The following is a 23,166-nucleotide window of genomic DNA, read 5'->3' as shown; positions in this document are numbered from 1 at the left end:
TTTTGTAAAATGTTTTTTCCCCCCAATCAGGCATGTGCAGCTCTCCTAACAATGCTGTAGTCAGAGCTACAGGGACACCTCCACCAGAACCGCCAAAGAACCAGGAATCTGCTTTGAGACCTTTAACAATGCTAATGCAAAACAGCACAAGAATGCAGTTGAAGCATCAGGGCAGTCCAAACCTCATATACGTCAAACCCAAGGACAAAACAAAAGACTCTGGTAAAAACCAACCACGCAAACACAACTCCAGTTCCTCAGCAGCCACCACCACACCAAGCCCCTCTCAGAGTATATCTGATACTAGGCTATGAAACCACTGATGTCTTGTGGAAAATATTCTATAACAAAACATAAATGTTTTCTTTGGCTGAGGGTTCTTTTTTGGTAGTAGAGATGTATGACAACAAGCCCCCCAGGGCTTCTCCTCTACCCGTTCCCAGCTGGGAGTGAGGGGAAGCCACCCAAGGCTTTCTTCCCTTGCACCCACTTGTTCCCTGCTGGGAGTGGGGGGAAAACACCCAGGGCTTCTCACCTCCCTGTTCCCTGCTGGGAGTGGGGCAGGGGAAGCTGCCCAGGGCTTTCTCGCCCCCTTGTTCCCCTCCTGCAGGGAGTGGGCAGGGGGCCCCTCGGGCTTCTCGCTCTGTCTCCAAGCTAGGAGTAGGGTCCGAAGCTGCCCCGGGCTTCTTGTCCTGGCTCTCAGCTGGGAGCGGGAGCAGCATCCAGTGGCTTAGCTTGCCAGGGGAGTGGGGCTTTCTTGTCAGTTTCACAGTTCCTTGCCATGAAATTGACAAGACAGCAGATGTATGGGAGAAAGTGTCTCCACAGACACTGTGTCACCTTAACTGTGCAGACATAAGTTTTATGCCTCTCGTGGAGGTGTTGGTGTAGTGGGGCACTTACATCGGTGGGCGGAAGGGGCAGTGGTGCCTCCCCTAGCACAGCTGTCCATGTCCCCCAAAAGCTGGGCTTTGGTGCCCCCACCTCCCTTCCACTCTGATCCTTCCTGGAGGTGCCCAGAGCCTCCTGCTGCTGCTGCTTGGTGTCAGTCTTCCTCCTCTCCTCCACTGCACTCTCCTCTCTTTTCAGAGGTCCCTGCAGCTGCCGGCACATCCCCAACCCTCATCCCTATGGGGCGGTGTTGTGTGTGAGGATGCGAGCGGCAGGCGAGGGAATGAGGAGGGAGGGGAGGGCATCCCTGAGTAACTTTACACAGTGAAAAAGTCTTCCAGACCAGAGACATAGGTGTTGTCTACACTGCCACTTTACAGTGCTGAAACTTTCTTGCTCAGGAGGTGAAAAAACACCTTCCTGAGCTATGCAAGTTTCAGCGCTGTAAAGTGGCAGTGTAGACATTGCACCAGCATAGGAAGCAGCGCTTCCAGCACTGGGAGCTACTCCCCTCATGGGGTGGTTTTCTAACAGCACTGGGAGAAATTAGGCTTCAATTTGGTGCAGGTAGCCTGGCTTTTCGTCTCTCTCTATACAGTATACACCAAACTCCCTGTCACACCGAGGAGAATCCATCTGGCAATTAATCTATAGCTGTTCAGTTCCCGTAGGGGAATATTACTGGTGTTTTAAGGTGAAAAGGAGGGAGAGTCTCGGGGGGTGGGGAAGCAGCAGCAGGGTGAGGAGGTGAGCAGCAAGCCATCTGCATGGCAGGTGGGGGGGGTCTCATGGTGGGTGGGAGGGGTGGCAGGTGATGAGGAGGCGAGCAGCAGATGGACAAGCAGCAGGGGGCTGGGGGGAGGAGATGAGCAGAAGGCGGGTGAAGAGCTGAGCAGTGAGGCAGAGGTGGGGTCTGGGACAGAGGAGGGGTGGAGTGTGGGCGGGGCTGTGACAGAAGAGGTGGGACAAGGAGCTATCCTCCCCCAAGGGAAGTTTCACCCACCACCCATGTAATAAGATACTGACATAATTATGTCGACATAAACTGCCTAAAACTGTGTGACTGGACAACAAAATGGCAGATGAAATTCAATGTTGATAAATGCAAAGTAATACACATTGGAAAACATAATCCCAACTATACATATAAAATGATAGGGTCTAAATTAGCTGTTACCACTCAAGAAAGAGATCTTGGAGTTATTGTGGATAGTTTTCTGAAAACACCCACTCAATGTGCAGCAGCAGTCAAAAAAGAGAACAGAATGTTGGGAGTCATTAACAAAGGGATAGATAATAAGACAGAAAATATCATATTGCCTCTATATAAATCATGATACGCTCATATCTTGAATACTGCGTGCAGATGTGGTCGCCCCATCTCAAAAAAGATATATTGGAATTGGAAAAGGTTCAGAAAAGGGCCACAAGAATTATTAGGGATATGGAACGGCTTCCATATGAGGAGAGATTAATAAAACTGGCACTTTTCAGCTTAGAAAAGAGATGACTATGAGGGGATATGATTGAGGTCTATAAAATCATGACTGGTATGGAGAAAGTAAATAAGGAAGTGTTATTTACTCCTTCTCATAACACAAGAACTAGGGGTCACCAAATGAAATTAATAGGCAGCAGATTTAAAACAAACAAAAGGAAGTATTTCTTCACACAATGCACAGTCGCTGTGGAACTCTTTGCCAGAGGAGGTTGTGAAGGCCAAAAATATAACAGGATAAAAAAAAGAGCTAGATAAGTTCATGAAGGATAGGTCTGTCAATGGCCATTAGCTAGCATGGGTAGGGATGGTGTCCTTAGCCTCTGTGTGCCAGAAGCTGAGACTGGGTGACGGGATGGATCACTTGATGATTACCTGTTTTATTCATTCCCTCTGGGACACCTGGTATTGGCCATTGTTGGAAGAGAGGCTACTGGGCAAGATGGACCTTTGGTCTGCCCAGTATGACCGTTCTTATGTTCTTATATGGACCTACCTTTTTTTAAAAGAAAGCTGAGATCCTCACATAACCACTTGACTCCAGGAGCTGGTGCTTTAAGAAAAACACCAAATATATCGTGACTCTCACAATAAAATAGGAAGAGTTGGCAATATTGCATCATCTCTCTTTTCATTCCCTTATGCTTCTCTAACTCTCCCTTAATCATGACCTGGGTAGGGAGAAGCTCAGCTGGACTTCCCCCCTCTGTGGGGGGAGGGGGAACAATAGCCACATGATCTACAATTACACGATAGGGCTGTCCTCAGTTTTTTACACTAATGGGAGTGGAGGGCTAATACAGCCTTATTACACAGAATATTGAAGATGTCGTTAGCTCCCGATGCGTTCTTTATTATAGGAACTAATGGGACTGGGACTTCATTTCCCATGGTCCTTTGGGCAGGACAGCCGGCTTTTTCCTCTGCCCTTGTATTTATAACGCCTTATCTAGGCCAGGCGGTCCTGGGAAATGGAGTCCAAACCCTGTGAGCTGCCAACACAGAAACGAGACAGGGCACTACGAATCCCAGTTATCTTCACGCACCACCCCTGCAGCTAAGAGCAGGGGGCTGAACGCGTGTGATGCTATTCGGTGCGACAGAAATCCGGGAGCGCTGAGAACATGCGTTTCCTGTGCTCGCTGAGAGCTGTAGCAGCTTCCGTGGCCCATGCAAAGGTGCAAGCGAACTGGGTCCGTTCTGCCAGGAAGGGCCCCTCTCCAGCCATGCACCTCTATGGGGAATGCAGCATGTCACTAGCAGTGATCAGTTAGAGAGCGGTAGGGGTTCCCTGGTTTCTTTGGGCTGCCTGGGCGGAGGGCGTGGCCCTGTGGGGTTAGTGGGCAGCATGCGGTATCGGGCCGGGGGAGGATGAGGTGCAGGGGGTAGCTGGAGGGGCGATGGCAGGCGGGGTGGTCCTGGTGCAGGGAGCCAGCAGGGGGCTCGGCCTGCACTTCTGCAAACACCTTTTATCCGCACGGAAAGAGGCGAGAGTGATCGCTACCTGCAGGAGCCCCGAAACAGCCAGCGCCTTACAAGCGCTGCACGGGCTCTATCCCCAGAACCTCACGGTGCTGCGGCTGGACGCCACCCGGGAGGCAGAGATCCGAGAGGCAGCGGAAGTAGTGGCGAAGGAGCATGGCCGGCTGGATCTGCTCATCAACTCTGGGGCAGTGTTGCATCCCAGCGCCAGAGGAGAGACGAGCCTGCAGGAGGTCTCGGCAGAGGTGGGCCAGAGTTTCCTTTAGTGGAAACATCGGTGGGGTTAAAAAAAAAAAGCATATTTCGTGCAGACCTGGTGTATTTCTCTCCTGTGGGATTAATTGGAAGACCCCTCCTTCTGTCAGTAGTGCTCTGAGCAAGTGCGTTCCCTCGGAGCTCAGCTGCTCAGGAGTTTTGTCCAAATTGTGTGTCGGTTTAAGTATTTACTAATTAATCTCAGCCAAGCTAGATTGAAATGCTGTGGAGAGAAGTGGGAATCCTTGTTAATGGAAGGAGGTCTGAAGGAGAGGGTGATTTTCTTTTTATTGAAGGTGGCTTGGTAACTGTGAAGCCATCACTTGAGGACATCTGCTGCTTGCCAGGGGCTAAGATTCGCGATATGACAGAGAGACTGCCGAGACTCATCAAGCCCTCGGATCGCTACCCCTTCCTGCTTCTCCACGTGGGCACCAATGATACTGCCAGGAATGACCTTGAGCGGATCACTGCAGACTACGTGGCTCTGGGAAGAAGGATAAAGGAGTTTGAGGTGCAAGTGGTGTTCTCGTCCATCCTCCCCGTGGAAGGAAAAGGCTGGGGTAGGGACCGTCGAATCGTGGAAGTCAACGAATGGCTACGCAGGTGGTGTCGGAGAGAAGGCTTTGGATTCTTTGACCATGGAATGGTGTTCCAAGAAGGAGGAGTGCTGGGCAGAGACAGGCTCCACCTAATGAAGAGAGGGAAGAGCATCTTTGTGAGCAGGCTGGCTAACCTAGTGAGGAGGGCTTTAAACTAGGTTCACCGGGGGAAGGAGACCAAAGCCCTGAGGTAAGTGGGCAAGCAGGATACCGGGAGGAAGCACAGGCAGAAACATCTGTGAGGGGAGGGCTCCTGCCTCATACTGAGAATGGGGGGCGATCAGCAGGTTATCTCAGGTGCCTATATACAAATGCACAAAGCCTTGGAAACAAGCAGGGAGAACTGGAGGTCCTGGTGATGTCAAGGAATTATGACGTGATTGGAATAACAGAGACTTGGTGGGATAACTCACATACTGGAGTACTGTCATGGATGGTTATAAACTGTTCAGGAAGGACAGAAAAGGTGGGGGAGTAGCACTGTATGTAAGGGAGCAGTATGACTGCTCAGAGCTCCGGTACGAAACTGCAGAAAAACCTGAGTGTCTCTGGATTAAGTTTAGAAGTGTGAGCAACAAGAGTGATGTAGTGGTGGGAGTCTGCTATAGACCACCGGACCAGGGGGATGAGGTGGATGAGGCTTTCTTCCGGCAGCTCGCGGAAGCTACTAGATCGCACGCCCTGGTTCTCATGGGTGACTTTAATCATTCTGATATTTGCTGGGAGAGCACTATAGCAGTGCACAGACAATCCAGGAAGTTTTTGGAAAATGTAGGGACAATTTCCTGGTGGAAGTGCTAGAGGAGCGAACTAGGGGGAGAGCTTTTCTTGACCTTGATGGGAATCTGGGAGGCAGTGACCATGAGTTGGTCGAGTTCAGGATCCTGACACAGGGAAGAAAGGTAAGCAGCAGAATACGGACCCTGGACTTCAGGAAAGCAGACTTCGACTCCCTCAGGGAACTGATGGGTAGGATCCCATGGGGGAATAACATGAAGGGGAAAGGAGTCCAGGAGAGCTGGCTGTATTTCAAAGAATCCCTATTGAGGTTACAGGGACAAACCATCCCGATGTGTCGAAAGGATAGTAAATATGGCAGGCGACCAGCTTGGCTTAACAGTGAAATCCTTGTGGATCTTAAACATAAAAAAGAAGCTTACAAGAAGTGGAAGATTGGACAGATGACCAGGGAAGAGTATAAAAATATTGCTCGGGCATGTAGGAATGAAATCAGGAGGGCCAAATCGCACCTGGAGCTGCAGCTAGCAAGAGATGTTAAGAGTAACAAGAAGGGTTTCTTCAGGTATGTTGGCAACAAGAAGAAAGCCAAAGAAAGTGTGGGCCCCTTACTGAATGAGGGAGGCAACCTAGTGACAGAGGATGTGGAAAAAGCTAATGTACTCAATGCTTTTTTTGCCTCTGTCTTCACGAACGAGGTCAGCTCCCAGACTGCTGCGCTGGGCAACACAGCATGGGGAGTAGGTGGCCAGCCCTCTGTGGAGAAAGAGGTGGTTAGGGACTATTTAGAACAGCTGGACGTGCACAAGTCCATGGGGCCAGATGCGTTGCATCTGAGAGTGCTGAAGGAGTTGGCGGCTGTGATTGCAGAGCCATTGGCCATTATCTTTGAAAACTCATGGCGATCGGGGGAAGTCCCGGACGACTGGAAAAAGGCTAATGTAGTGCCCATCTTTGAAAAAGGGAAGGAGGAGGATCCTGGGAACTACAGGCCAGTCAGCCTCACCTCAGTCCCCAGAAAAATCATAGAGCAGGTCCTCAAGGAATCAGTCCTGAAGCACTTACACGAGAGGAAAGTGATCAGGAACAGTCAGCATGGATTCACCAAGGGAAGGTCATGCCTGACTAATCTAATCGCCTTCTATGATGAGATTACTGGTTCTGTGGATGAAGGGAAAGCAGTGGATGTATTGTTTCTTGACTTTAGCAAAGCTTTTGACACGGTCTCCCACAGTATTCTTGTCAGCAAGTTATGGGCTGGATGAATGCACTATAAGGTGGGTAGAAAGTTGGCTAGATTGTCGGGCTCAATGGGTAGTGATCAATGGCTCCATGTCTAGTTGGCAGCCGGTATCAAGTGGAGTGCCCCAAGGGTCGGTCCTGGGGCCGGTTTTCTTCAATATCTTCATAAATGATCTGGAAGATGGTGTGGATTGCACTCTCAGCAAATTTGTGAATGATACTAAACTAGGAGGAGTGGTAGATACGGTGGCAGGTAGGGATAGGATACAGAGGGACCTAGACAAATTGGAGGATTGGGCCAAAAGAAATCTGATGAGGTTCAACAAGGATAAGTGCAGGGTCCTGCACTTAGGACGGAAGAATCCAATGCACCGCTACAGACTAGGGACCGAATGGCTAGACAGCAGTTCTGCGGAAAAGGACCTAGGGGTGACAGTGGATGAGAAGCTGGATATGAGTCAACAGTGTGCCCTTGTTGCCAAGAAGGCCAATGGCATTTTGGGATGTATAAGTAGGGGCATAGCCAGCAGATCGAGGGACGTGATTGTTCCCCTCTATTCGACATTGGTGAGGCCTCATCTGGAGAACTGTGTCCAGTTTTGGACTCCACAGTACAAGAAGGATGTGGAAAAATTGGAAAACGTCCAGCGGAGGGCAACAAAAATGATTAGGGGTCTGGAACACGAGCTATGAGGAGAGGCTGAGGGAACTGGGATTGTTTAGTCTGCAGAAGAGAAGAATGAGGTGGGATTTGATAGCTGCTCTCAACTACCTGAGAGGTGGTTTCAAAGAGGATGGTTCTAGACTATTCTCAGTGGTAGAAGATGACAGGACAAGGAGTAATGGTCTCAAGTTGCAGTGGGGGAGGTTTAGGTTGGATATTAGGAAAAACGTTTTCACTAGGAGGGTGGTGAAACACTGGAATGCGTTACCTAGGGAGGTGGTAGAATCTCTGTCCTTAGAAGTTTTTAAGGTCAGGCTTGACAAAGCCCTGGCTGGGATGATTTAGTTGGGGATTGGTCCTGCTTTGAGCAGGGGGTTGGACTAGATGACCTCCTGATGTCCCTTCCAACCCTGATATTCTATGATTCTATGATCTGGTCGCAGCTGGTGTATTTCAATAAATATATCAGAAGACACCTGAACATGCATCATGGCTTTAAAAGCATGTTCATGTTGAAATAGGTGACTAGCGGCCTGAGAAGAAAAAACATGCCACCTACTGGGCCTCATCCAGTGCCAGGAGAAAGGGCTCCTCATGGCAATAGAAACGGGTCTAGTGGGCTTTTTCTCCAACCAGCCATTCCTGTTGTTGCATGCTCATCAATGCACAGTGCACTCTGGAGTGCAGAGCTCCAGGATGCATGACATTTGAACTGAATGTGTTTATGTAATTAAAAACAACAACCACTGAGAAAAGAAAAAGGGGACACACACACATCTGGCAAGGTGCCCAAATTTAGAGGGCCTGTTTGGACAGCTGTTCTTCAGCACGCATGCTTCCAGATAGACGGAGTGTGCCCATCTGGAACTGTGCAGGTATATTTCAGTCATGAAAATGCACCAGGTATGTTCAAGATGTTATTTTCGGGCCTTCAGAACTTTCTTTCAAAACTAGCATGGTCTAAACATAAAGCACATTGAGGAGTAAGTATGTTTGCATTGTGCAACTTCAAAGAATGTTTGAAAAATATGTTGAATAAAATGTATTTTGGCCAGTTAGCACAACTCAAAAATAACTTAAGTCTTTGGTGAGGGTAAAAAAAGGACAAATGGCAATAGCACACTTCAGAGAGCTATGAAATAACAAAAAGCAATCCCTTCCCTCATCTCCCCAAATATACATCCTTACATCATGTTCCACAATAATGACAGTGGAAGTAAAATTATTTCCCACTGGTTTCACAGTAGACCAACTAGCCAGGGCCGCACAGAGCTTTAGGGAGCCTGGGGCAAAATCTGACAGTGAGGGCCTCCACCCTTCCAAAGAAATTACCACTGAGGGGGGCTGCAGGGAGAAGAGTTGGAGGGGAAGCCCACACCGCACTCACCCAACCCAGCAATGGGGCTCAGCTCCAGTCACGTGGGTCTGGGCCTCAGTCCCTCTCTGGGTGTTGCAACCTGGCCCAGGGGTCGCAGTGCAGCTCAGGTTTTGGCTATGCATCCCTGCAGCTGGCCAGCATTTCTAATTAAGGATAGGATTTTCAGTGGGACTTGTGCTTCACTTAGGTGCTTTTGAAAATCCCACCCTGTCTTCATCAGATCCCTAACCTTAAGTAACAATATAATAGTTTGGGGGTTTGTATGTTTGTTTTGTCTCTTTCTGAATGTGAAATGACTTCACTAAGCATAACTGTCTGCTAAGTGGGCTATTCCTATTTCCCTGTTTTTCTTTAGGCTATGTCTACACTACAGACCCTAGGGCATGGCTACACTTGCAGATGTAGAGCGCTTTGAGTTAAACCAGCCTTTGTAGAGCGCAGTAGGGAAAGTGCTGCAGTCTGTCCACACTGAGAGCTTCAAGTGCACTAGCGTGGCCACATTTGCGGCACTTTCAGCGGCATTGGGAGCAGTGCATTATGGACAGCTATCCCAGCATGCAAGTGGCTGCAACGTGCTTTTCAAATGGGGTGGAGGGGGGGCGCTGTGGAGTGTGACAGGCAGTGTGTTGTGTGTATGTGGGGGGGGGAGAGAGTGGGTTTTTGGGGGGCTGAGAGCATGTCAGCATGCTGTTCTTGTAAGTTTAGACAGCGGCAGACCCACCCCCCCTCCGCCTCTCTCTCTCTCTCACACACAGCATTCCACACTAATGGTTGCTTTGTCTTGGAGGAGATAAGCAGCCGGCTGTCAGAAATGGAGCTTTCAATGGGCATTTCCGCATTCCTACAGCCGATTCCAAACAATGACGAGTGGCCACTTGACTCAGGGGGATTATGGGTCGTTTCTGGAGGCTGATGAGTGCGCAGTAAAGCAACACCTTGTTCACACTGGCGCTGCAGCACTCCAGCAGGGGTGCAGCAAACATTATTCCACTCGCCGAGGTGGAGTACCAGCAGCGCTGTAGCCGCGGAGTCAGAGCGCTCTACGTGCCTTGCCAGTGTGGACGGGTAGTGAGCTTGTGCACCCAGGGCTCCCTTATTGCTCTGTAACTCACAAGTGTAGCCAAGCCCTTAGAGTGGGACAGTTGTACTGCAGGAGCTGTGCTGCTTTAAGGTCTCCCGTGTAGCCGCTCTATGCCAGCGGGAGAGAGTTCTCCTGTCGGCATAGTTAAACCACTCCCAACGAGTGCGGTAACTAAGTCGGCGGGAGAGAGTCTCCCACCAACATAGCGCTGTCCACACTGGCGCTTTTGTCGGTGAAACTATGTCGGTCAGGGGTATGTTTTTTCACACCCCTAACTGACAAAAAGTTTTACTGACAAAAGTGTTAGTGTAGACATAACCTTAGTTACAGAACGTTGCCTGTTCCATCCCTTCATCTTGTGTTGTGTGTTAAGTAACTCTTGTTTTTTTTTTCTTGATTTAACTCATATTGTTGGTTTCCTGGGCTAGACTAAGCTTGAGATTTTTTAGGGAAAAAAGTTCAGAAAATTCTTAGAAAAGAAAAACAGATGTATTAGCCCTGATGCTGTAAAGACCACAATGGACTCCTCACATGCTTAAAGTTAAGCACCTGCATAAATCTTTGCAGTATTGGAGCCTTAGAATGGAATGGCTTTCATGACCTTCACTCTAGTATTCCAAGTTAATAATTTAACTCCAAAGTATACATGAATTGACTGTCCTTAAAGTTTCACATTCTGATGACCTGAATAGATAATTTGAGCTATGACCTCTTAGTTTAAACCTGTATGCTCCTGTGACTAAACAACATGTTTTAGTACCAGTTGTTTATTTCCAGATACCCAGTGACCAATGTTTCAAAGTTCAAACAATATCAGCAAAGTCAGAAAGAGCTAAAGTAGTTTAATGCTTTGTTTTCAGTGTCAATGAAAACAAAAAAGAAAAAAAAATGCTACTTGGTGTTTTAGGTTAAATCGTTTTAATTTAACTAGCCTTCAATAAGTGCATGTAACAAAATGCCACAAAGCAGCAATGCTCTATATTGAGTCTAACTAAACAAAAATGAATTATTAATTTATCTGACAAGGAAGAAGAAATCGAATTAATAAGGCATGTGCGCATTACTTTGCTTGCATGGTTTCTCCCACCTTTTTATCTTCTGTCTTTTTAAAAAAGATTGCTCGTCAGGACAGATAATACCTTCTGAGGCATTTGTACTCTGCCTAGCATAATGGGACTCTGATCCTCACTGGATTTTTGACCATCACCGCAACGTAAACTATAGTAATATGGATTTGTCAACACTTCTGAAAGGGTCACCCCTTACATTACAGTATACCATTTCAGATGGGCTAAGTCAGGACCAATAATGAGTAATGTTCGTTAGTGATAATGATACCACACTGAGATGATGAGAGATGATGATGTGATTTTATATCTTTTGTTAGCACAAGATGGAACTTTAAAACTGGAATTTGCTGGCTGTAGACTATTTACCTTTACAGTTTCTACTTTTTTCTTCATTTTCTTAATGTTCTAGGGTCTTTCCATAACATTGGCAACAAACACCATAGGGCCCCTAGTGATGGCTAAATATTTTGCCCCTCTGTTGCGGAAAGGAACTGGAGCATTTGGACATCAGTTTGCTGACCAGGCCAAACAGCATAGGGCCGTACTGGTGAACCTGACAGCTAAAGTAGGCTCCATAGGAGACAATGGTAAGTACTGTTTGACATGAATGGTATGCAGTAACCTAATTATTTTTCATATAAGAAGATAAATGATTGATATATTAAAGTTTTATAACATCTAGCTGGTGTGGGCCAGCGTAGCTAATATCAATGCAGAAGATCACTATAATTTTAAGTATTACTGCATCTTAATTTATATTTTTCCTGCAAAAATGGTTTGTGAAGTAAAAAGAATAATTCTGCTTAAATTGTACTGCTATGTTATCTAACAAATATATATTGAATTATTTTCTTTATTCCTTCTCACTGCTAAAAGTAATTATGGGGGTATATTCTGCAGCAATCTTTTAATTTTAAAATTTGTATATTCCTGTTCAGGTGCATGTGGTGAATGACATATTTATTTATCAAACATTCAAGAAAGTATGTGCACTATGAATATTCAAGGAGTATTTTAAAAATCCATTCCAAAAAGTTTTTGTAAACATTTCTTATAATTTAAGTAGACGGTTTCATTTTATCCCTCATAATTTGGAAGATCAGTGTTTGGATAGGTAAGTCTCTTTAATATAAACTTTAGAGACATTACATGCAATTTCTGGGTCTGTTGTGACTTTTAGCTATACCATTTGGGGATGTGACTTTGTCAAATATCATAAATTAAGCAGTATTGGGCTGGGCCAGTCATTGAATTGGAGACCTAGAGAGAGAACTCACAAACTGCAGGAATTGATATTGGTATGGATTCCTTGTGTGGCATTTTCCCCTTTGACTCAATATTGAGCTGATGTCCCAAGCATGATGCAAGGGGTCATTCTGATGCTGGAGATGAGTGAAATCCTGGCTCGATTAAAGTCAATGAGAATTTTGCTAGTGATTTCAACAAAGCCAGGATTTCACATGATGTTTCTTGTGTGAGATGTGAAACTCAGACTTCAGTCATAAAAGGCCTCAGAGCTGGTATACCCTGCACAGTTAGGTCAACATAAGGCAGTTTATGTTGACCTAAGTATGTCAGTGTCTACACTTCAGCCTTCCTCCCACTGATGTAAGTGCCCTACTACACTGAGGCCTTGTCTACACTGGCAAGTTTCTGTGCAGTAAAGCAGCTTTCTGAGGTGTAACTCCAAGTCAGTCCTCGCTTACAGACAGCCCCCCAACCTGAAGCAAATACTCACCAGCAACTACACACAACACCACAGAAACACTAATCCAGGAACCAATCCCTGTAGCAAACCTCATTGCCCACTCTGTCCCCATATCTACTCTAGCGACACCATCAGAGGACCCAACCACATCAGCGACACCATCAGAGGCTCATTCACCTGCACGTCTACTAATGTTATATATGCCATCATGTGCCAGCAGTGCCCCTCTGCCATGTACATTGGCCAAACCGGACAGTCCCTATTGAAAAGAATAAATGGACACAAATTGGACATCAGGAATGGTAACATACAAAAGCCAGTGGGAGACCATTTCAATCTTCCTGGACATTCTATAGCAGATTTAAAAGTAGCTATACTTGACCAAAAAACTTCAGACACAGACTTCAAAGAGAAACAGCAGAACTAAAATTCATTTGCAAATTTAACACCATTAATTTGGGCTGGAGTAGGGACTGGGAGTGGCTGGCTCATTACAAAAGCAGCTTTGCCTCTCCTGGAATTGACACCTCCTCATCTGTTATTGGGAGTGGACTACATCCTCCCTGATCGAATTGGCCCTGTCAACACTGGTTCTCCACTTGTGAGGTAACTCCCTTCCCTTTATGTGTCATTATATAATGCCTGCATCTGTAATTTTCACTCCATGCATCTGAAGAAATGGTGTTTTACCCACAAAAGCTTATGCCCAAATAAATCTGTTAGTCTTTGAGGTGCCACCAGACTCCTTGTTGTTTTTGTTTCAGTCTGTGAAAGAAGCTTATTGAAACATCTCTGAGGGTGAGATTTTATCTGTATTCAGCTTCTTACTGTGTTAGGCTTAGACTTGCATGTTTTGTTTTATTTTGCTTGGTAATTTACTTTGTTTTGTCTGTTATTACTTGGAACCACTTAAATCCTCCTTTTTGTATTTAATAAAATCACTTTTTACTTATTAATTAATCCAGAGTAAGTATTAATATCTGTGGGGGCAAACAGCTGTGCATCTCTCTATCAGTGTTATAGAGGGTGTACGGTTTGAGTTTACCCTGTATAAAGTTTATACAGGGTAAAATGGATTTATTTGGGGTTTGGACCCACAATGTCCCGCAACCCCCTCCGCCTTCCTACAACTCTTAGCGGTAGAGAAGGAAGAGGTGCTCTGTGGGATAGCTGCCCAGAGTGCACTGCTCCGAATACCAGCACAAGTGTGAACACGCTATTGGGCAGGCAGCTAACAGTGTGAAAATACAACAGCGGTTTTCTTCAGCGCTCTCTGAGCAGCGCTGTATCTGCCAGTGCTGTAACTTTGCTAGTGTAGATGTTCCCTGACATAATAACTCCACGAGACGTGTAGGGCTTATTTCAGTGTACAGTAACGCCTTGCTTAAAGTTGTCCCGGTTAACGTTGTTTCGTTGTTACGTTGCTGATCAATTAGGGAACATGCTCGTTTAAAGTTGTGCAATGCTCCCTTATAAAGTCTTTCAGCAGCCACCTTCTTTGTCCACTGCTGGCAGGAAGAGCAGCCCGTTTGCACTAGCTGGTGGGGGCTTGGAACCAGGGTGGACCGGCAGGCCCCCTATCAGCTCCCCCCTCCTCTAAGTTCCCTGTGTGGCAGCTGCCCAGCAGGCTATCAGTTGCCAGCAGTTCAGCTGTCCTGCCCCCCACTGCCGTGTGCTGCTCCTGCCCTCTGCCTTGGAGCTGCTCTCCAGAGCCTCCTACTTGCTTGGGGGGAGAGTGGGGCTAATGTCAAGGTGTCCCCTTCCCCCTGCTCCTGCACCCCATTTACCCCATTTCCACAGCGCAGGGGGAACACACGACAGGCTCAGGATGGAGGGAGCTTCCTGGCAGTGACAATGTGGCAGGAAAACAAAGAACACAGGCTTAGCAATGGAATTTCTTAACCATAGTAACTTTTACTCTTCAAAGACTCAAGAGTTACTGTGACACTCCCTAGGGGTACCCTGGGTGGTGAGACACTTCACCACCACTTGCCCTTACACGTGAGGCAGCCTTGTTGGTGCCTGCTGTGAATCAGCTCCCTGAATCCACCAGCCTCTGGCAACACATCAAGCACTTCCTTCATGGCCTGTGCAAGCCCTCACTCCCTCTGTGTAGGCTAGTGAATGCCCACACCAACCCCTGAACCCTCTCAGAGCATTCCCTGTATAGTCAGCTCCTTATCCACTGAACCCGCATAGAACTACCAACCAGGCTGTTCCCAAAGGAACAGTGGTAGACACACTAGCTTGTAAGAGCCAGCTCAGGATCAGCACTTTGCTTAACGCCACAACACTTAGATATATTTATAGTCTGGAAAGGAGAAGACTGATAGGGGGCTTGATAACGGTTTTCAAGTTCATAAAAGGTTGTTATAAGGAGGAGGGAGGAAAAAATTGTTCTTCTTAACCTCTGAGGATAGGACAAGAAACAGTGGACTTAAATTGCAGCAAGGGCAAGGAAAAGTTTCCTATATATATATATATAAAACTCCTTACATAGTATCTGTACATACATTTCACAGTTATACTAATGACCATTGTGACAAAGGCTTTTAGTCAAGATCGCTTGGCATTCTTTGGTGAACTAGAATGTATACACAAGACTCAAGAGATTTCTATAAACCCTTTACACCCCCTGGCCAGTTGGCATTAAAAGGTTTTTGGGTCACAGTTACAGATTTTTTAAAAATAACAAAAGTCCTGAGATGCGCCTAGTCTTAGCTCACCCCTTCTGAGAGTCAGTGGTTCATCAGCATTTCAAGCCGGGCAGTGTCTCTCCGGCACATCTTTCTTATGGCTGGCAATGGTCAGCCCACTGCACAGAACAGAACCTCCCTCTTAAATAGGGTCTCTGTCTTTGTGATGCATGCTCCAACTGAGAAGATCCAGACCCACTCGCCATACTTGCTCATCTTCCCACGTTGTGAACCCCTGTGTAGAAAAAACATTGTTTTGTGGGGGTAGGAACAGAAGTTGAGAGACAATCAAAGTCAGTAGCCCCAGATTGAAGTCTTGATGGCTTCTCAGTGATAGCCCTGCAGTGAGGTGCCAAACACCTTGCCCAGGCAGGGCGACTGTCTGGATTGCAGCCTAATAAGAGGCTTTCCCTTGGACAAGTTCAGACTTATGAAGTCACATAGGTACTATTTCCACACACAGTACAACATAAAGTTCATAATTTGATCCTGTCATGTCCCACTCTGTTACAACAAGTTCCAGTCAGTTTTCCCAATGAAACAGCAGTTTTGAAACATGCCAGGCTTCCTTGTTCAGACTGTGCTTGCACCTATTATAGAGCGAAAGTATGAAAGGCACAATACAAAATGATAGTGTGTTATAAAGCACCAAAGAACCTGACCATTTGTGGTAACTGAAGATTCTAAGGCCCTTTTTTTTTTTCCCCCCCCCCAAGAATAGGATGTTAACCCTTTTGTCTTGGCAAAATTCCATTTTGAGTTATTCCTTTTTGTTCCTCTAAACTTCCTCCTGCAGTTTCAATTGGTTATGATATCTTTCACTTCCAGTTGTATTTTGTTGTGTAGTACTGCTGTGCACTAGCTTATACATGCTATGTTTCACTTCATACGTGCATGCATTTGGGGAGTGCGGAAGTAATTTCTTTATATACCTTTTATATATCATTTGTAAAACACTGTGGATTTTTCTGGATAAACAGCTTTATAAAACATTGAGAATTATTCTAACAGTAAATTTAAAAAATCCTTTACATGAAGCTGCATTTCTGAGACTTTGTGAAAAGGATTAATTACATGCTAAAGTAAATGGGTGATGAAGGGAAAAAAACTTTTTTATTTTAGGTATAATATTAGTATAAAATTAGAGAGTGACTCATTTTTGGTTGGGTGACTCATACGCTCCGGGAATTAATTATGCAACACAAGAAATTCTAAAATAGACACTATGGTACTTTTTAAAATCAGATGGCTACTGCTAGCATGGCATAGGTAAACATGAACCTTGAGTTCAGTGTTAACTAGTAGATTGAGTACAGAACTGGGCGAAAGGACTTCCTGAAAACTTATCTCAATTCTACCGTTAACTTCCTATCTGTCCCTGGGCAAATAAAAATGGGGAGGTAAATGTAAAAGAACTAGGTAACTGAATTTAGAAGGAAACTAAGGGGTAAATAGTAAGAATCCACTATTCTTTTTTCTATAATTACTTATTTTATTGTATTTTTCTTAGATTTTAAGGCCAGAAAGGACCATTAAGATAATCTATTTTGACTTTTTGCATAACAGACCACAGAATTTTATGCAGTGTTTGTTGCATCAAATTCATAACATCTGGTTGAGCAAGGAGCTTATCTTTCAGAAAGACAAGCAAGACAATGATGAATCCATTGGTTTTGCTAGATCTTTTTCAAGAAAAAAATACAGCCTTCCCCATGGCTAAAAAATATGGGATAATGCTGAATGTACCAGCAAATGACCAAAGGGATATTCACTAATATATTATTCTGAAATCTGCCAAATATATTAACATGCGACAATTATGACATAATCCTGCTTGTGGCTTTGCAGAACTTGCTTACCTGACATATTGTTTTTAGCCTTAGGTGGATGGTATAGCTACAGGATGTCTAAAGCAGCTTTGAACATGGCTACCAAGAATCTCAGCATTGAACTTGGAAGAGGGAAAACTAAAGTGGTGTGTGTTTCATTGCATCCAGGAACTGTGAATACTGACTTATCAAAGCCTTATCACAGGAACGTTCCCAAGGACAAACTGTTCACCCCAGAATATTCAGTTAATTGTCTAATGACTATTATTGAGGACCTTGATATGGGGAAAACAGGAAAGTTCTTTGCTTGGGATGGATCTGCACTACCTTGGTAAAGACTTGTTTTAATGGAGATGCTCCGGTACTGTGGAGATGAGAGCAATATAAATACCTTGCTAGACTAATGCTTTAGTAAACCTTTTGTTGTGGCATATTATGAGGGCATCCAAAAGATGTTAGATTTTAATCCGAGTTCTGTCACTTGCTGTGTGACTTTGAGCAAATCACTTTAACTTTTCTGTGCCTCTAATTCACTACCTTGTAAATGGGGATAATAATTACCAACCTCAGGGCTCTTGAGGCTAAATTTATTTCTGTTTGTAAAGGGTTTTGAGAGTCCCTAAAAAAGGTGCAATAAAGTATAGAGAATATACTTTAGAGAGAGTATATAGGTAGAGAGTATAGTTACGATTTTATTAATGATAATAAAAGCATACTGCTAATGATTTGCTGCAAAGATTTGTGTTTATTTATTCAGATACCATGCCTGGGTTTGTGTAAATTGGGTGAGGTTAGAGAGAAAAGGAATTACATAGCAGTGGGAGACAGGCCATTTCAAAAGGCTGTTGCCTGTAACCTTCTCTCTTTGTTTTTTATGCTATCAGTTTGAAAGGTGATACAACAGTGCAGGACAGAGCTGATTAAATCAAATCTAATGGTGACGTCTGACAGTGGTGAAAACACAACTCAGTGTGAAAGCTGTGAACGTTGGCTCCACTTTGGGCAAGTCTGCTGCAGATCTTCTTTCTCCCCCATCTCTCTTATTTTCCTCTTTTATTGAGGGATGCCAGATTTAAAAGTTACTGGCTGCAGGGAACCGCCACCCCCTGCATACAAACGGACACACCTTTCCTAAAAACTCAGGTGCTAACTGCATTTTAAGTATTTACCATACAATGAGAGCATGAATAAGATTCTGATTACAATTTTGTCATTGTTGCTTTGTCTTATTTTCACGTGTTATAACAAAGAAGAAAGATTGGCAAGTTTCAGTGAAATGTTCATGTTGTTCAAATGTAACTCTCAGTACTTGGACTGGGGATGGAGAATGACATTACAGGTTCATATTCATTGGAGGCACAGGTACATACTTATTCTAAAAATCAGGCCACTTACAGACTTATGTGAAATTATTGCTGCACAGCACATATGAGATTGAGACTAATGAGACAAAAGAATGACTGACAAAACTGTTATATCGATCACTGAGCAGTACTCTTTACCCTGTGAACTTTGTCCAGCTCCAAGAGATGTACTAGAAAGCAGAAAATCAAAACAACTGGTGACGCAGGGGAAGATCACATAAACTATGCCAAGCATACTGTTTACAGTCCTTGTGTTTTGTTGTACACGACCTGACTACTCAGAATTTTGATCATACTGGTGACAGCTAAATCACATCACACTTGTGTACATGCAGAATAAAGACATGAAGATCTTCTTGGGGTATTAAAAACAGGACAACAAAACATTGATGAAAAATTGTGGGTGGTTTTCAGTGTGGAAGGCTCAGGGAGTCAGAACAAAAGAAAATAACACAAATGAGAAATGAGAGACAGAGACATACATAAATCCTTGTTTCTGTTATAAAACACAAAGAGGGAGACATTTACAAGAGTCCATGTCATGAACATACTGTATGTGACATGGAAAGGTAGCATGGTCTGAAGAAATGAAAGCATTTGGTTGATAGGAGATCCTGAGCTTTAGGCCCAGCTCTGCCATTGACTTGTTTTGTTCAGTTCACCACTGCTTCAGGTTCCTCATCTATAACATGAGAATAATGATGATTTTTCATTTTTATAAAATGTTTTGAGATCTATGTACACAAAGTGCTATATCAGTACTACGCATTATTTATTTTAATGTCAGGAGGATATTACCCACTCCTCATATTTACTATGAAGGCCACGTGTATGCTATGATTGGAACCAAGCTAGGTATAACCAGGTTTACACTTGGTTGGTAGTAGGATTATAGCATGATTCTCTGAGCAGCAGAAACAAGGATTCTAGCTTGGTTTCTCTGACCAGGGAAAAGCTTTTTCTAAAAATTGTTTTATAAAACTACACTAGATTACCTGGGAAACCAATCTCCAATATTGTCTACATGGTTGTCAGAAAACAGTGTTTTCTCTCCTTGATCTGGGAAACTAAACCCTACTAACAATAGTATTGTTTTAAACCCAGGTTATTTTCATCTGTTTTGATATGCAGGAGGTAGTCCACTCCAAAAATTGATTTGTTGGTATGTGTTCATTTTGTTTAAGTGACCAGGGGGTAGGGACCATAGGTGCTGGGACTACGGGTGTGGAGGTGCTTCCGGATACCTTGGCTTGAAGTGGTATTCATCATATACAGGGTTTACAGTTTGGTTCAATGTCTCTCAGCACCCCCACTATACATATTGTTCCAGCACCCCTGGTAGGGACATGAGGAATGAAGACTGGCATAGTTATAATGTAGAGACCATAAAACCAACAATGGCTCTTCTTGATTGGCTCAGGATGTCCTGGCCACCATATCAATTGTGGGCCTGTTTCCTTCTGCTGGCTTTATACATGTAGGTGGGCACACTCTGCATCTTGTGTTTAGGCTGGATTTTGTGATCGAAGAGGTGAAGACACTTTATTATCAGAGCTTCTTCAGATAGAGATCAGAACTTGCCATTTCTTCGTTCAGGGAAAAGGTCATCAACAGAGAAACCAGCTAGGTTTCAGATTTCTCTAAGGGAAAATGTGCATCTGGTGGTTTACTCATAATGCCTAGTAAGACATTATGATACTCTGTTACTCTTAATCATTAAAATAGTGGTCACTAAGCTCCAATCATTTTCTCAAGCTTTTATATGAAGGGACTGGTATTTATTTTCTCTCTCTCTCTTTTTTATTTCCTCATTAAAATGAGACTGTGTATTTAAAAAAAAAAAAACTCTGTTCCTTGAAACCTTGATACTGACAGTATTTTATAAATGGGCCAGAAAAAGAAATATAAATTGTTGCCCAGTATCCCTAGACAGAACAACCAGCCAGAAGAAAGTATTTGTCTTGGTATATATTATTGTGATTAATTAGAGCTTGTGATGTGATAGGACAATAAAATCTGTTTTCAGTGGGCACAGAGAGAACTTTAAAACAACAAATTCTATTCTATGCTTTCTTTTTGTTGCACTGAGGAGACATAATGCCGTTGCTTACAGTGGTTGACTACAACTATTTCTATAACCTCTGTCTCCAAGTTCCATGTAAGAATAAAGTAACAAAATTAAAAGTTTGCCAGCACTATTCAGAGCCAGGAGCTCCAGAAATCTGATTGTTCCTAGGAACGTAAAGAATAAAGTGAAAAGTTAGCACTAGACACAGTATGTTCAAGAGAACTTTTTGTTCACAATAGGTTCAGTGATCCCTATTGTATTACAGAATAATTTACATTTTATTCTAGGAGTCTTAGTAAGAAGAGTGTGACTTCAAAATTTATTTTCTCAGAATAAAAGTGCAAGTTTCATTACGCAGGAGAGGTCCTTGAAGTTATTTTTAGCGTGTGTTTAGTGATGAGAAAGAAGTCTGTACCTATGTATTTCTTTTTTTGTTTGTGTCCCCAGCACTTAATCAGTGAAACACTAAAGGCTGGAAATTCTCTCTCTCTCTCTCTCTTTTTTTTTTTTTAAGAGGAAAGAAACTCTTGCTCATTACATAGGAAATCTGTCTGATTAAGCATTGAGTAAGGACTACAACGTTAACCTGCACATCTACCAATGTGATATATGCCATCATGTGCCAGCAATGCCCCTCTGCCATGTACATTGGTCAAACTGGACAGTCTACATAAAAGAATAAATGGACACAAATCGGATGTCAAGAATTATAGCATTCATAAACCAGTCGGAGAACACTTCAGTCTCTCTGGTCACTCGATTTCTGATCGCAAAGTGACTATCCTTCAACAAAAAAACTTCGAAAACAGACTCCAACAAGAGAGTGCTGAATTGGAATTAATTTGCAAATTGGATACAATTAACTTAGGCTTGAATAGAAACTGGGAGTGGATGAGTCATTACACAAAGTAAAACTATTTCCCCATGTTTATTCCCCTCCCCGCCCCCCCCCCCCCCACTGTTCCTCAGACGTTCTTGTTAACTGCTGGAAATGGCCCACCTTGATTATCACTACAAAAGGTTTTCTTTCCCCTCCCCTGCCCACTCTCCTGCTGGTAATAGCTCATCTTAAGTGATCACTCTCCTTACAGTGTGTATGATAACACCCATTTTTTCATGTTCTGTGTATATAAATCTCCTCACTGTATTTTCCCCTGAATGCATCCGATGAAGTGAGCTGTAGCTCACGAAAGCTTATGCTCAAATAAATTTGTTAGTCTCTACGGTGCCACAAGTACTCATTTTCTTTTTGTGAATACAGACAAACACGGCTGCTACTCTGAAACCTGTTGAAACCGTGTAAATTTCAGCGATTTAAGCAGCAATTGGATTGAAAGTGAAACTCAATTAGCCAATTGGGGTACCTAGTTTTATGAATGAATAGTTTCATTCATAAAACTTTACTTATGAAGTTATATTAATAAAGTGAACAATTAAAAACAATTTCATTGATCAGTTCTACACTTTCCTCCAAGTTCTGACTCAGTATGTAAATAAGGCTCCCATTGAGATGGCTTACAATGTTTAATTTACATTTTGACAGAGATACTTCCTGTCTGGAAGACACCTGTTTTTCTCTTTGGCTGGTGACAGACTTTAGAACATATTTCTAGTACATGTACACAAATCCTTAAATATACATCTTGCAGTGAATGTGAGGATCACTGACATAAGCTTTTATTAGAGAACTCATATGACATTTATGGATAAATATAATGAAAGTGGTGTTCTAGGTGTAGCGAGATAAGGTGAGTGAGGTAATATCTTTTATTGGACCAACATCTATTGATGAGAGAGAAAAAAAAATTATGAGTCAAGTAAACCATTTCCTGTCCAGCTCTGCTTATTTAATTAATAAATTTGCCACATTTTATTTCAACAGCAGATGCTAATGAGGAGCCAATATTAAGCACAGTGAAGGGGTGGATTTGGGGGACTACTTTGACTTCTGAGATTCAGATATGCCTTTGAAGGACAGACAAAGAATTGACATGTCTGTTATACTAGGCACTAATCTTGCAAATACTTGCACACCTGCTTAACTTTATGCACTTGACTAGTCCTATAAGCTTCAGTGGGACTACCCACATATGTAAGTCTTTGAAATGGTGGTCGAAACATGAATGGGCATGCAAATGCTTAGCATATCTGGCACATTAAAACCTTGCAATGCGAGCTACAACAGTGCCACATGAATGCCTGTTCTCACTTTCAGATGATGTAAATAAGAAGCAGGCAACACTATCTCCCATAAATGTAAACAAACAAGTTTGTCTTACCGATTGGCTGAACAAATAGTAGGACTGAGTGGATAAGTGCATAAACTTGTAAGCTCTGAAGTTTTACATGGTTTTGTTTTTGAGTGCAGTTACATAAAACAAAATTCTAGATTTGTACGTTGCACTTTCATGATAAAGAGATTGCACTATAGAGCTTGTATGAGATGAATTGAAAAATACTATTTCTTTTATCTTTTTTGAAGTGCAAATGTGTAATAAAAATAATAATATAAAGCAAGCACTGTACACTTTGTATTCTGTGTTGTAACTGAAATCAATATATTTGAAAATGTGGAAAAACATCCAAAAAATGTATGATAA

General features: G+C 43.6%; 1 protein-coding gene across 5 annotated transcripts; it reads left to right on the top strand.

Annotated features, from left to right (window-relative positions):
- Positions 1–3,481: 3,481 nt before the first annotated feature.
- Positions 3,482–21,264, top strand: LOC140914883 (C-signal-like). Of its 5 annotated transcripts, XR_012160027.1 has the most exons (5): positions 3,482–4,116; positions 11,311–11,488; positions 17,183–17,465; positions 18,019–18,277; positions 21,081–21,264. XR_012160027.1 is itself a non-coding variant. In XM_073353809.1 (4 exons), the coding sequence occupies exons 1-4, from the start codon at positions 3,790–3,792 to the stop codon at positions 18,028–18,030; spliced, it is 615 nt and encodes a 204-aa protein (XP_073209910.1). In that variant the 5' UTR covers positions 3,482–3,789; the 3' UTR covers positions 18,031–21,264. The 5 variants fall into 5 exon arrangements, 4 of the variants coding, with proteins under 4 accessions (XP_073209910.1, XP_073209906.1, XP_073209907.1 ...); XM_073353809.1 differs by having other exon boundaries at positions 17,183–17,280; positions 18,019–21,264; XM_073353805.1 differs by having other exon boundaries at positions 18,019–21,264.
- The last annotated feature ends 1,902 nt before the right edge of the window (positions 21,265–23,166 follow it).

The sequence above is a fragment of the Lepidochelys kempii genome, chromosome 7 (genome assembly GCF_965140265.1).
Source record: "Lepidochelys kempii isolate rLepKem1 chromosome 7, rLepKem1.hap2, whole genome shotgun sequence".
NCBI lineage: Eukaryota > Metazoa > Chordata > Testudines > Cheloniidae > Lepidochelys > Lepidochelys kempii.
Note: the sequence above shows the minus strand (reverse complement) of the source record. Positions and strands in the feature narration are given on the sequence as shown.